The sequence below is a fragment of the Schistocerca cancellata genome, chromosome 8, assembly GCF_023864275.1.
Source record: "Schistocerca cancellata isolate TAMUIC-IGC-003103 chromosome 8, iqSchCanc2.1, whole genome shotgun sequence".
NCBI lineage: Eukaryota > Metazoa > Arthropoda > Insecta > Orthoptera > Acrididae > Schistocerca > Schistocerca cancellata.
Genome location: NC_064633.1, coordinates 84,600,241 through 84,614,049, shown reverse-complemented (window position 1 = coordinate 84,614,049; position 13,809 = coordinate 84,600,241). Strand labels below are relative to the sequence as shown.

Here is a 13,809-nt window from a genome sequence, read left to right as displayed (position 1 = left end):
GACAGTAATACAAGTACCAGTTAAAAGAAAGCCTTAACTATTGAAACTACAGTCTATATGGAATACAAAGACAACTTCAACAAAACAAAACAACTTAATGAATACAGGAAAATGGGAATATGAAGGAAGAGAGAGTGTAGGAAGTAATGAACAACAGAGATGATTATATGAAGTTTAGGAGAGGGGAAGTGTTGAGTTGTGTCTGGTCATTTAGGATGAGATCTGGGCTGTGAGCAAGACGTTTTTTAATTTCCAGGGCTTCCAGCAGGTTGAGTTTAAGGCCTCTGTTTGCTAAGTGAAGTACTTCGGACACTGGCTGGTAATTGTGACCCTCACTCATTACATGACCAGCAAATTCAGAGATAAAGTTAATGATTTCCTGAATACCACAGGCTTCCAAGTCCTTCCTAAAGACCCTACTAAATTGTTCAAAGAGGATGTTAAATATGCAATCAATTCATGTAAAAGCATATTCTCTGAATATGAAGCAAAACTGTTAACTAATATGAACCCAGTGCCTCCTAGAATGTATGGGCTTCCTATACTGCATAAACAAGATGTTCTTATTCATCCAGTTGTATCATCATTCACTGCTCAATCTTACAAACTGGCCAGTAAACTGGATGTTCTAATTAAGAGCAAGACTAAATTCAAACCAGAGCATGGTATTTCATACTCTGTGGACCTAGTAAATAAGTTAAAAGGTATACCTGTCACACACAGTGATAAATTAGTATCCTTTGATGTCAGCAGTTTGTTTTCTAACGTACCAGTAGTAGAATGCATTGGGCAGTAATTGTATATGTCTCACTAGAACAGTTCATAATGGGAGGGAATCTCCATGGTATACTGTCAGTGCACAGAAACTTAGAAAGAAACAGAGATTACTGCATAACTGGTGTAAAACAAAGTGCAGGACTAAAGATACAGAGAAGCTGAATGAAACACATCTGGCTGTCAAGAGAGCAATGTGTGATGCCTTCAATGACTACTATAGCAGAATATTGTCAAGTGATCTTACACAGAACCAAAAGAAATTCTGGTCATCTGTAAAGGCTGTTCATGGCACCAAAGTTAGCGTTCAGTCCTTGGTGAATGAGACTGGAACTGAAATTGAGAGTAGGAAAGCAAAAACTGAAAAGCTTAAGTTCATTTTCAAATGTTACTTTACAAAAGAAAACCCAGGAGGACTGAACCACTTTATTAAATCCTCATACCACTGAAAAGATGAATGGAATAAGTATTAGTGTCAATGATGTTGAAAAAGAGCTGATCGTTAAAATTGAACAGAGCTCCAGGGCCTGATGGAATCCCTGCCAGATTCTATGCTGAATTTGTGGCTGAGTTAGCTCCTCTTCTAACTATAATCTACTGAAGATCCCTCAAACAAAAAACTGTGCCCAGTTCTTGGAAAAAGGCACAGATCATATGCGGCTACAGGAAGGCTGGTAGAAGTGATCTGCAATACTACTGTCCAGTATCCTTGACATCATTTTATTGTAGAATATTAGAACATATTCTGAGCTCAAACATAATGAGGTATCTTGCACAGGATGACCTCTTCAATATCAACCAGCATGGTTTTTGAAAACATCAGTCATGTGAAACCCAACTTGCAATTTACTCACATGACATACTGAAAGCATTGGATCAAGGCAATCAGGCAGGTTCTGTATTTCTCAATTTCCCAAATAATTTGACTCTGTACCACACCTACACTTATTGTCAAAGGTATGATCATGTGGAGTATCAAGTGAAAGTTGAGACTGGATTGAGGACTTTTTGGTAGGGAGGGCGCAGCATGTTATCTCGGATGGAAATCATCGTCAGATGTAGAAGTAACTATGGGTGTGCCCCAGGATAGTGTATTGAGACCATTGCCATTCATGTTGTATATTAGTGGTCGCACAGTCAATATTAATAGTAAAATCAGACTTTTTGCAGATGATGCAGTTATCTATAATGAAGTACTACCTGAAAAAAGCTGCATAAATATTCAGTAAGATCTTGATAAGATTTTAAAGTGTTGCAGAGATGGGAAATTTTCTTTAAATGTTCAAAAACGTAAAATTTTGTACTTCACAAAATGAGAAAAACATGGTATCCCACGACTATAATACCAATGAATCCCTGTTGGAATCCGCCATCTCATACAAATACCTGGGTGTAATACTTTGTAGGGAATGAAGTGGAATGATCACATAGGTTCAGTTGTGTTTAAAGAGGGTAGTAGACTTCAGTTTATTGGTAGAATACTAGGGGAGTGCAATGAATCTACAAAGGAGATTGCTTGCAAATCAGTTGTGTGATTGGTTCTAGAATATTGCCCAAGTGTGTGGGACCTATGCCAGATAGGACTTACAGGGTATATTGAATGTATGCAGAGAAGGGAAACACAAACGGTCACAGCTATGTTTAATCTGTGGGAGAGTGTTATAGAGATACTGAAGGACCTGAAGTGGGAGACTCTTGAAGATAGACATAAAATATCCCAAGAAAGTCTGTTAACAAAGTTTCAAGAACTTGCTTTAAATGATTACTCTAGGAATATACTATAACCCCCTATGTATCACTCACATAGGGATCATGAGGATAAGATTAGAATATATACTGCACACACAGAGGCATTCAAACAATCATTCTTCCTGCACACGATATGTGACTGGAACATGAAGAGATCCTAATAACTGGTACAATGAAATGTACCCTCTGCTATGCATCTCATGGTGGTTTGCAGGATACAGATGTAGATGTATATGTAGATTAATTAATATACGTGATAAAGTGGAGCTGTGAATGCTAGAGTGTGACATGATTAATTAAGGCAGTTATTGAAAATCGAGAGTAATATATTATGCTCAACATCATTTTGTGTTTCAGGAAAGTGTCCTAGTCTTGCATCAGAATCAATTTATGCTGAATGTTTCTATGGTGAATCGAGGTTCACTTGTGACAATGCAGTTCTCCCTGGAACAAGAGCAGTTGTGGATTGCAAGTTGTATTATACATCAGCAAGTAGACTAAAACAGAATCTGACATGTGGACATGATGGTCAGTGGAATAGTGAAGTCAAGAAATGCAATCCAGGTAAAACTACATCAGAGGCTTTGCAGCACATCTCAGTCTGAAATAAGCTAATAGTATAAATATGATAAGGAATGTCCTGGTAGAAGATTATAAGCAAGATTGAAAACTTGGTAGCTATTAGATGACTCATTCTCTGAGATAAAGTATACAAATGAAGGCATATCAAATATAAACTGAATTTAACTCTGGTGGTAGTGTTGGTGGACAGGAGTAAGGGTGGAGAGAGAGAGAGAGAGAGAGAGAGAGAGAGAGAGAGAGAGACCTGTGTGTTGGTATTGTGCACACAGATTTGGGACTGAAGTGCTTCAGCTCAGCTAGGATGTGGGCTTGCATTTGGTGAGTGAGAGAGAGCAGAAATTTGGGGAGTAGGAGGCAGAGTTGGGAAAGTGTGGCTGACAGCTGAGATGGAGGTAGCAGGTGGATGGAAATGAGACATAGGCACTGGCAGAGGTGAGGTTGTACAGTGGAGAGAAGATGTGACTGAAAATGATGACATGGAGGAGGGGAATGGGAGGGGGTGTCAGAACAGAGTCAGTAAGGCTGTGGGGAAGAGGTTTTTGGTGAAAGCTGAGTAAAGTGAGGGTTTTGAGCAGGGTGTATGTGGGTTTGAGTCAGGGGGCTAGTGGAAATGTAGGCCAGAAGAGTTAAAGCAATGAAGGATGTGTTGCAGGGACAACGCCTGTCTGCGGGGTTCGGAGAAACTGCTGTCGGAAGGAAGCAGCTGTACATCATGGGTCACAAAGCAGCCTCTGAATTCTGGCATGCCATGCTTGTTGAGTGTGTTCAGTCACCTGGTAGCCGGATTTGCTCTTGGTCACAGTTTGGCAGTGGCCGTTCATTCAGGTGGACTACTGGTCGGTGGTTGTGCCCACATGATATGCTGTGCAGAAATTGCAGCAGAGCAAATATGTGACTTGGCTTCTTTCACAGGTGGCCATCCCTCTGATGGGATGGGAGAAAGCTGGCTTGAAACAGAATGTGCTGTGTGGCTAAATCTTGCACTGGGGTCTTTCACATAAATATCAGCCATGTGACAAGAGGTTGTGAGTGGGTATGGCATAAGGGTTTACCAGAATATTGTGTAGGTTGGCTGGGCAGTGGTATACCGCTTTGGTGGGGTGGAAATGGTTGTTCGTAGATTGACCGTCATTCCTCTCTCATTACCTGGCATAATGATAAGTACTCGAAGCAGATACAGTTAAGTTGTTCCAGACAGGAATGGTACTGGGTGGGTGTTGTGTGGAGAAGGGAGGGGGGAATGCTACCATGCAGTCAGTTCTCGGGGTTATTCGAGGTTTGCTATATCTGAGGATAGGGGTTGCAAAATCTGTAAGAAATCTGCAGACAGTGTTCAAGGATGGGATCTCTCAGGTTTCTTGGAGCAATTAATTGTAGCATATAATATGGAAACAATAACTCTGCAGAACATGTGGAAGCACACCGTCCAGTTATAGTATAGTGCTTGCTTGTAATGGCTTTAGTGAGACCTTCAGCATATTGGACAAGGGAATTCTTGACACAGTAGATAAGCCACTGGCAGGTGGCCAGATGGTATGGGAATGACATTTTGATGTGGAAACAATGACAGCTACCAAAATGAAGCTAATCTTAAACAGTTAATGGAGCTCTGTGTAGATACATATGGAGCCATCTGTTATGTGGAGGTCAACATCCAGGAAAGAGGCACATTGGGTTGCAGAGGACTGGATGAAACGAATGGGAGAGGTAGTGTCAAGGCTGAGGAGGAATGAGGGTAATGTGTCATACCTTTGAAAGCATAAAAGCTACTGTGTCATGCACCAGCTCTGCACAGTGGTTTATGTCAGCATCACCACTGACTGTCTGTGCCCCCCCTCCCCCCTTTTCTCCTCAAACGAATAGCTACCATCAATCTGTGGTAGAGAGCAGAGTCAATGGACAAGTGCCCACTAGTGGAATATGATGCTGAATGCAACTTACTCAATTTCAGTTGGTGCTTCATACCCCAACCCCAGTACCAGCTTTTCTGAACTATGTACGTGGGAGTTGTCCCTGCTGCACTTCCTACATTCCTGTAATCTCCTAGCTTGAATCTCCGGTACCCTCCTGCCTCACACCCACTTCCACCCTGCAGCAGGACCCACACTTCACTTAGCTTGTTCTCTCCTGTGTGCTGTCTTCCTCTGGGTCACCAGCCACCATTCCCCAATACTATCCCCTCCCTTCTTGTCTCCTTCCCCTCCTCTCCTACTCCATCCAACACAACCCTTCACTACAGTTGAACTGCAAAACCGAGTCTAGACATTGTGTATTCAGCCGGCATGGTCTCTCTCTCTCTCTCTCTCTCTGTGTGTGTGTGTGTGTGTGTGTCCGTGTGTGTGTGTGTCCGTGTGTGTGTGTGTCCGTGTGTGTGTGTGTCCGTGTGTGTGTGTGTGTCCGTCCGTCCGTGTGTGTGTGTGTGTGTGTGTGTGTGTGTGTGTGTGTGTGTGTGTGTGTGTGTGTGTGTGTGTCCGTGTGTGTGTGTGTCCGTGTGTGTGTGTGTGTGTGTGTGTGTGTAAGGGAGGGGGGGGGGTCACACACACACACATACACACAGTCTTGTTACGTGCCATTGACATCTCAGCTCCTTTGCTGTTTGGACATTTGTTACTTTTGCTCGTAAATTATTTTAAAGCTAGTAATTTTTATGATGGTGAAGCTGAAAGTGTTTCTGTAGGGCAGGTTACTGTGTAACTACAAATGTGGTGTGGAAATGTGACACTGCCTGAATTCAGTAATTTTGAAATAACAAGCATCTGTCAACAGACTGATAAGACATAAGAGTTGCTTATTTCTAGAAATAAGGACTGTGAATCACTATTTACTGTCAAGTACATCCAGTTTTGACTAGCTAACTGGTTTTGGAATTGCAGCATGTATATTTCAAAATATTCACACATTACACAATGGTCTTTCTTTGTGTACCTAAATCCAAAATTCCTTAAGACTTGAGGCAGTAATGTGGGAAAGCTTGTTAATGGACTATGTATTTTTCCACTATATGTTTAATTTTTCAGATCCTCTTCAATCAAAAAGAGTAGTTTTCTATGTAACATCAGTGTCCCTGGGGAAAATCTCTTTAGTTAGATCGGATTTTTTTATCAACATTCTTATTTATTATGTGCTGAAGTCTTGTACATTTTTCTTCTGCTGTTGAGTGACTTGAATAAAACGTTGTGTACTTAGTAGTTTCTAGGATTCAGAATTAGTGCCTGCTATTTGAGAAACAAATAATTAGAAGCTGAGACTAGGTAGATTTACCCTGTCCACTTGAAAAATCCAAGTAGATTCTACAGGGGTTCGTACAACCTAAGGGCAAGATAAATCTTGTTTTTCACAGTTTGGCATCTTTTGCTGTTCAAGACAAATCACAGCTATCTTGTGCCTGCCCTCACCCCTGCCCTCTTCACCCATTGTACTCATAACAACAATAGTTTCATGTTGAGGATCATGATTGATGATGTGCAGATAATGCTAGTTTTAAGAGCCAGTTATTGAAATGTCTTCCAGTGAAAGTGAAGATGCCAGCAAGGACACAGTTAACAAAGCACAGTTTGACAATTTGATATCGGAGCACATGATTGTATTACAAAACTCTATAATACCAAAGGTAGTGTCAGAAAAGAAGAATCCTTGAGATACTATTGTACAGGAATACTCCCATTGAACTAGCAACAGTACAGTGTTGTACAGCTTAGTAAACTGTTCACTAATAGGAAGAGTCAAATAAAAAAGAAAACTGATCTGAGGAAAACAGGAAATAAAACAATTAAACTTGAAGATTGGGAAAAGCATTTGTTAGTATTGCTCTCCCAGGAAGATAATCCTAATTTTAGAGCTATTTCAGGTAGCATCAAGCATGTATCAAATGTTGCTAAAAACTGTGATGCAAATGAAGCTCAGAGAGAAATGTCATACTCAGATGCATGCCCAGCCTGTGCTCCTGTGACAAGAAACTAAAACCTTAATATATGTTTGACTTGGGGGTGAAAACCATTTTAGTACATTAAATTGAAGAAACAAAAGACTGTCATTATCACAAGTTCAGAGACTTCTATTGCTCAAATAATTGGATTGCAGAACCATCAAATAGAAAACCAAAACAAAAAGCTAGAGAAAATTATAGAGGATAAGTCTACTCAAATGGATTATTAGTATAAAACACAAATATTGTATTATTAAACATCTTGCATCATCATATCCATTTGTCATTGTCTAAAAGAAATAAATAAAAATACAGTTTGTACATTTTTAATGCTGCCCTGTAATTACATGACTTTCAATTATAATTATGCTGTTTATTACATTTGAATAGTACACAATTAAACAAATAAGAAACATCTAAATAGATCCAAGCATTTGCTGCTCTTCTGTTCACCATGTATGTTGCTTCCACTACTTTCCAGCTGTCTGTCAGTAGGCTCGTCTTCAGTAGGGCTCTCACTTTTGTCATTGTCATCATCATCATTATCATCATCTTCTCCTTCTTCTTATTCTTTTTCTTCTGCATCTTTTATGCCCTCGAATGCTACTGAAAGTGACATTTCAGGTGGTTAGAGATATTGTGTAGTACAGCGCACGTTACTATTACTTTTGGGACCCTCTCTAAAAAAAAGTCTTACATAGTTACCGATGATCTGAAATTGTTGCTTCAGTTGACCAAAGGCTCTCTTCACTATTGCCCTTTCTCTGGCATAGACCAAACTGAATCATCGCTAGTCAGCATTTCTTGGTGGCTTAAGCAAAGTGTCTAACCATGGAGATATCCATACTATGAATCATGAAGTAAACAAGCATCCCTGTTGTAACATGAAATTATATTCTAGCATCATCTATGGTGGCCTGCACATGTATAGAGTTGTAACCTTTGTAATTGATGTATTCATCGCCGTGTACTTCTGGTATTGTAATTTCTATTTGACTGCAGTGTGAAACACCTATAACAGTTGGGAATTGAAGTATTTTTTTGCCATTCTGGCTTAGCCATATTAATTTCCTGCCTTTTAGATGGACATTGCAAGCCATATTAATTTCCTGCCTTTTAGATGGACATTGCACACAGTCATGGACTTTTAAGACCATCTGATTAGTAATATCATTCACTGTTTTACATGCATTTTCTGGTCAGATCCAAAACCCTTGGCCACATCGGTAAGGACTCCATGATTGCCCACACAATTAAGAAGCATCTCCACCCAGATTCAGTAAGTCAACACTCCTCTAAATTTTTCTTCACATACTCACATAAAGTCCACAGTTAAAAAGTCAAAATTTTCAGTTTCAAATTGTAACAGTTCTTTGCATCCAAATCTGATAATGTTTCTCATATCAGACTGCAGGAACATAGCAGCAGCACAGACTGATGGACAGTGCTTAAAAGTTAGTGTGCCTGACCGTATCTTATGAATAACCAAGATGTATATCAGTGTGAAAACTAAATTCTATTCTTTATTCACAGCTGAAATCCAGCCCATCCAGTAAAAGCCAAGATACATCTTGGTAGATTAGCATCTACAACCTTCATCCATATCATCTCAATATCATGTGAGACTTATATATCTAAAAACAAAGATGATGTGACTTACCAAACGAAAGCGCTGGCACGTCGATAGACACACAAACAAACACAAACATACGCACAAAATTCTAGCTTTTGCAACCAACGGCTGCTTCATCAGGAAAGAGGGAAGGTGAGGGCTCTCCTTCCCTCTTTCCTGAAGAAGCAGCCGTTGGTTGCGAAAGCTAGAATTTTGTGCGTATGTTTGTGCTTGTGTGTCTATCGACGTGCCAGCGCTTTCGTTTGGTAAGTCACATCATCTTTGTTTTTAGATATATTTTTCCCACGTGGAATGTTTCCCTCTATTATATTCATGTGAGACTTAGCTACATCTCATTTTTATTCACATCACTCAGAGATTCATCTTTAATAAAATATTTTTTCTCTTGTCCCTGAAATAGTTTATCAAAATTATTACACTACTATATATGTATTATGTTCCACATCAAAACATATACCGTACTCCATTATTCCCATGTTAAATTTGAATGAAATAATGTAATGAAATATTAAAAGTACACACCTCGGTTAATTATTAATTTTTGTAGATGGCTAAGAAAATACATTTTTGTACACTTTGTGCTGAAGAGATTTGAAAAACTGAAAGGCAAAGGGAAGAGTTTATTACACTATTCTAAAAAGAGTCATGACTGAGATCAACAAAACTTCCACAGTCAAAGCTTAGTGTACTGCTAGAAAATTCTTGTACATCCCTCCCCTCCCCTCGGGATCCCGGCCCCACCCCAGTCAAATTTTTCTGTAGATTAAAAGGTACAAACCAAGTGCTTGATGAAGTTCATGCCAAAACAGGGGAAAACAGAAGGAAATAAGTAATTCCTTTTTTAAGAGTTCTTTAATGGAACGATATACTTGCTATCACTGTTTCATTGATTGGTAAATGGGTGAAACTCAATTAACCATCCTGACACTGAAACAGAATCGAAATCTGTTGCATACACACTTCTTGGATCACTTCCAGACATTGTTTCTATAACAACAAGGTGGAAATGAGTGGAAGATACTTGTGAGGAGTCACCAGAAATAACCACCTGAAGAAGTAATGTTGTGCTATATACACATCATGATCTGGCAGCAAACCTGAGAATGTTCAAAATAGAAATGCTTGAAAACAAGTAAGGAATCATAACATAGCAGAATTTGTTGGATTAAAACAGTGAAAATAGCGTCTTTCTTTGTTTGTTTATTGATTATTTCTGCCAGAACATATCATCCCAAGTGATTAAAAAGAATGCAGTGAGTAGTTCTTTCATACTGTTTGTGTAACACAGTTTCTCCAGAGGGAAGTGTCCTCAATTTATGTCCACACAAAAGTTGAAGAGCAACTTATACAGCATTTGCAGTTGGTGGTATTGATTAACACTGATAAAGTCAATAAAAATTTCAAAGAGTAGAAAAATATTTACAGTAACCATTCACATGATTAGTGATAATTCTCTTCTTTCTGCCAGTCCAGTTACACACTTAAAATAATTCCTTGAAGCAATTTGAAATGGAACAAACACAAAGGAATTTTTTTGGCTTGGTGGTGATGGAGGTGGGGGAATGAAGCATTGCTTTTTGTGCAAAGACAGAGAGTCTGTAGAATATTAACAATGGAGACCACATATGAGACTTTAGTCTGACCTTCTCCTGAACACCAAGATAACACTTGTGATCTGTAGGTCAGTGAGAAAGTAGAAGGTCAAAGTGATTTGGATATGCTGTCAGGTTTTGAACTGATTGATTTTGCTCTGCATAGTTGTGTTATAGAGATGCTTACAGAATCAAGATAGAATGCTCATATGATAACTTATAAAAGATGCACACACCATGGACTCCCACTGGTGACTCCTGGAGCACTAACATTTATCTCTTTGGAAAAGTGATTCTGGGCCCTTAACATGCTGCTATGCCGTAACATCTACAAGTCTCCCCTTCAGTATATGGAAAACTGAGTAAGAATCCCCCTCCCCCATGATGATTAAGAAGCTGAGCTCAGGAGAATGACAAGACCTTACTGTGATACACCATACAGCTGGGTATATTTGCTTGTAAAACCATTATGTTATGATAATGTATTGTAATGTGGCATTATTAACCACTACTCTGAGTCCTCTTAAGTACCTTTCGTCATGACAATTTTATGAAAAAGATAGATGCTACACATTGTATAGCACAGATGCTGAGTCACTGATGGGCACAACAAAAAGACTATCAAACAAGTAAGCTTTTGTCCAAAAAGGCCTTCATCGGAATTAGACAACATACAAACACACAAATTCATGCAAACTCAACTCACACACACATGACCACAGTCTCTGGCTGCCGATGCCAGACTGTGAAGAGCAGTGAATGACAAGAGAAGCAATCTTGGTGATGGGGGCAGGGAGGAGGCTGGAGTGGTGGTGATGGTGGTGATGGAGGCGGGGGGGGGGGGGGGGTATAGCAGAGTAAGGATGGGGGATGGTAAAGTACTGCTTGTGGGAGAGAGGGTAGGGCAGCTAGATGCAGTCAGGAGGTTAGATGGTGGTCAGTGGGGTGGGGGGTGGTGGGTAGAAGACAAGGAGAGAAGTAAAAAGACTGTCAGTGAATTGGTGGAATAGAGGGCTGTGTAGTACTGGAATGGGAAGATGGAAGGGGATAATTGTGTAAAGGACAATGACTAATGAAGGTTGAGGCTAGAAGGGTTACAGGAACATAGGATATATTGCTGGGAGAGTTTCCACCTGTGCAATTCAGAAAAGCTAGTGTTGGTGGGAAGCATCCAGATGACAAAGACTGTGAAGCAGTCATTGAAATGAAGCATGTTGTGTTGGGCAACATGCTCAGCAACTGGCTGGTCCAGTTGTTTCTTGGCCACATTTTGTCAGTGGCTATTCATGCGGCCAGGCAGCTTTCGGTTGTCATGCCAACACAGAATGCCACATAGTGGTTGCAGCTTATTTGTAGGTAACATGACTAGTTTCACAGGTAGCCCTGCTTTTGATGGGATAGGTGACACTTGTCACTGGACCGGGGTGAGTGGTGGGAGAATGTATGGGATGGGTCTTGTATCTAGATCTGTTACATATATATGCACCATGAAGCAAGGGATTACGAACAAAGGCTGTGAAGGGATGGACAAGGATATTGTGTAGGTTTGGTGGGCAGTGGAGTACCACTGTGTGAGAGTTGGGAAGGATAGTGGGTAGTACATTCCTTATTTCAGACCAGGGAGAGTAGTTAAAACCATGGCAGAGAATGTGATTCAGTTGTCCCAGTCCTGGGTAGTGCTGAGTTATGAGGGGAATGATTCTCTGGTGGGACTTTGGGATGTGGGGGATGACTGCAGAGCTAAGACAGGAAGGTTTTAAGGGTAATTACAGTCTATGAAGGCCTCAGTGAGACTCTTGGCATATTTTGAGAGGGACTGCTCACCACAACAGATGTGATAGCCATGGGTGCCTAGGCTATATGTAAGGGACTTCTTGGTATAGAATGGGTGGCAGCTGTCAAAGTGAAGGTATTGGTAATGGTTGGAATGTTGGGCTACCTCCACCACCTCCATCATGTACTGCTGCTTGCAGTGTGGCCTCGGCTGCCAGAGATGTGGTGAGCAGCAACTATCCTTTTTATAATATTGTGATTATTCCATCCTGGATTTTCCATTGTTTAATCTTTAGTTGTGTAGTATGCATTACTTATGAAGACTGTTCTATTTTTTTTTTTTTTTTTTTTTTTTTTTTAGATGTGTGATTGAAGTCAATCTTGTTCCACAGTTAAGTATAGAACTATTAGTGAAATAGTAATGTTTTCTCTGTTATACACAATGGATTGGTGGATGTTTTATTGGGCATCATATTTGCCATAGAGAGTAGAGATTATTTATTTCACAATTACCATTTCAGCCTCAAGGCTGTTATCAAATGCTGCTGCAAAAGATTTTACTTCAACAAACTTTAAAATCTTCCAACATATGTTGTAGCAAAATCCATTGCAAAAGCCCTTGATAATGACCTTTTTGACAGAGTTGCAATTGTGAACTAAATAATCTCTGCAGTCAGTGGCGTGTAACATGTCCTTTAAAAAGTTCTACATGACAGTGAAACCCATCTGTGAGAAGTTAATGAGATCAGTGCAGTAAGGATACAAAGTTTTTAAAATGATTTTCTAAAATGGGCCTGACTACTACTATTAGTTATTATTCTTATGTATCTTTTCTGATATTTAAAAATTTTTCCGATTTTTTTGCTTTTGATCCTTTTGAATCCCATAATTAAGAACTGAATGTAACTAGGTGTAATATAAAAAGATATAATTTGTTTAATTCAATGAGGAAAAATTTCTGATTGAAATGACTTTGAACTTAGGGGATGACCTTCCCAAACTCCTCTGATTATTTCCTCTTTTTGACTTGAAGAAATAGCCTGTATTTCAGGAAGTTAGGAATGTTTGATAAGGTGAGGCAGCTGGGATATGCCACTCAAAATAATACATCAACAACAAGCAAATATCTTGAGGTGCAGATTTAGCTAAGCTACAGTTGACAATGTGGCAAATTTTCTGATGTACGCAAGTAATTTCTAACATTAATGGCTACCAAATTGTAACATCAACCTTTCTAATGGATCTATTTTGCTGTGACATTGGGAAAAACAATAGAGAAGAACTTAAGGAATGTAACACATGTAACACTAGGCCAAAAACAGTGACAGGATAACAGTGCTGAAAAATGCTGTCCACCAAAAGGGGAAGAGGTCTCACAGTGTCACATACATGTCTCCTGCTGTACCAAATGTGAAAACCACCAGTCGAGGCTCTGCTGTTATAGGTTTTGGAAAAGTCAGTCCTGCAAAAATTTAGTCTTTTACGACTTATACTACAGACAAAAAAGTGGATAGGGTGAATGTTGCCAAAATGTTAGAGCAACGGTGCAGTCATATGCTAAAAAATATCCTTATCATACCAAACCCACATGATCTGTCTCTGCAAGTACTATAAAAGAAATTTGACAGACTGGTAATGTGAAGAATAAAATTTTCCACTGAAACAGAACAGCAACTGGTGAATGAAACATTTGAGCAACAGTTACAAGCAGTCTGCACATCACTACAAGGCAGCTTACATGTGCAAGTGTGACCAGCTGAAGGCATATTCTGCAAATATTA

The 13,809-nt window shown here is 39.7% G+C and overlaps 1 protein-coding gene across 1 annotated transcript in view; it reads left to right on the top strand.

Moving 5' to 3' along the window:
• Positions 1 to 13,809, top strand: part of LOC126095379 (modular serine protease-like) — a 130,590-nt gene that overhangs the window by 39,431 nt on the left and 77,350 nt on the right. Inside the window, exon 3 of the mRNA XM_049910183.1 lies at positions 2,881 to 3,087. Within this exon, the coding sequence (XP_049766140.1) occupies positions 2,881 to 3,087 (207 nt within the window). The remainder of the gene's footprint in view (positions 1 to 2,880; positions 3,088 to 13,809) is intronic.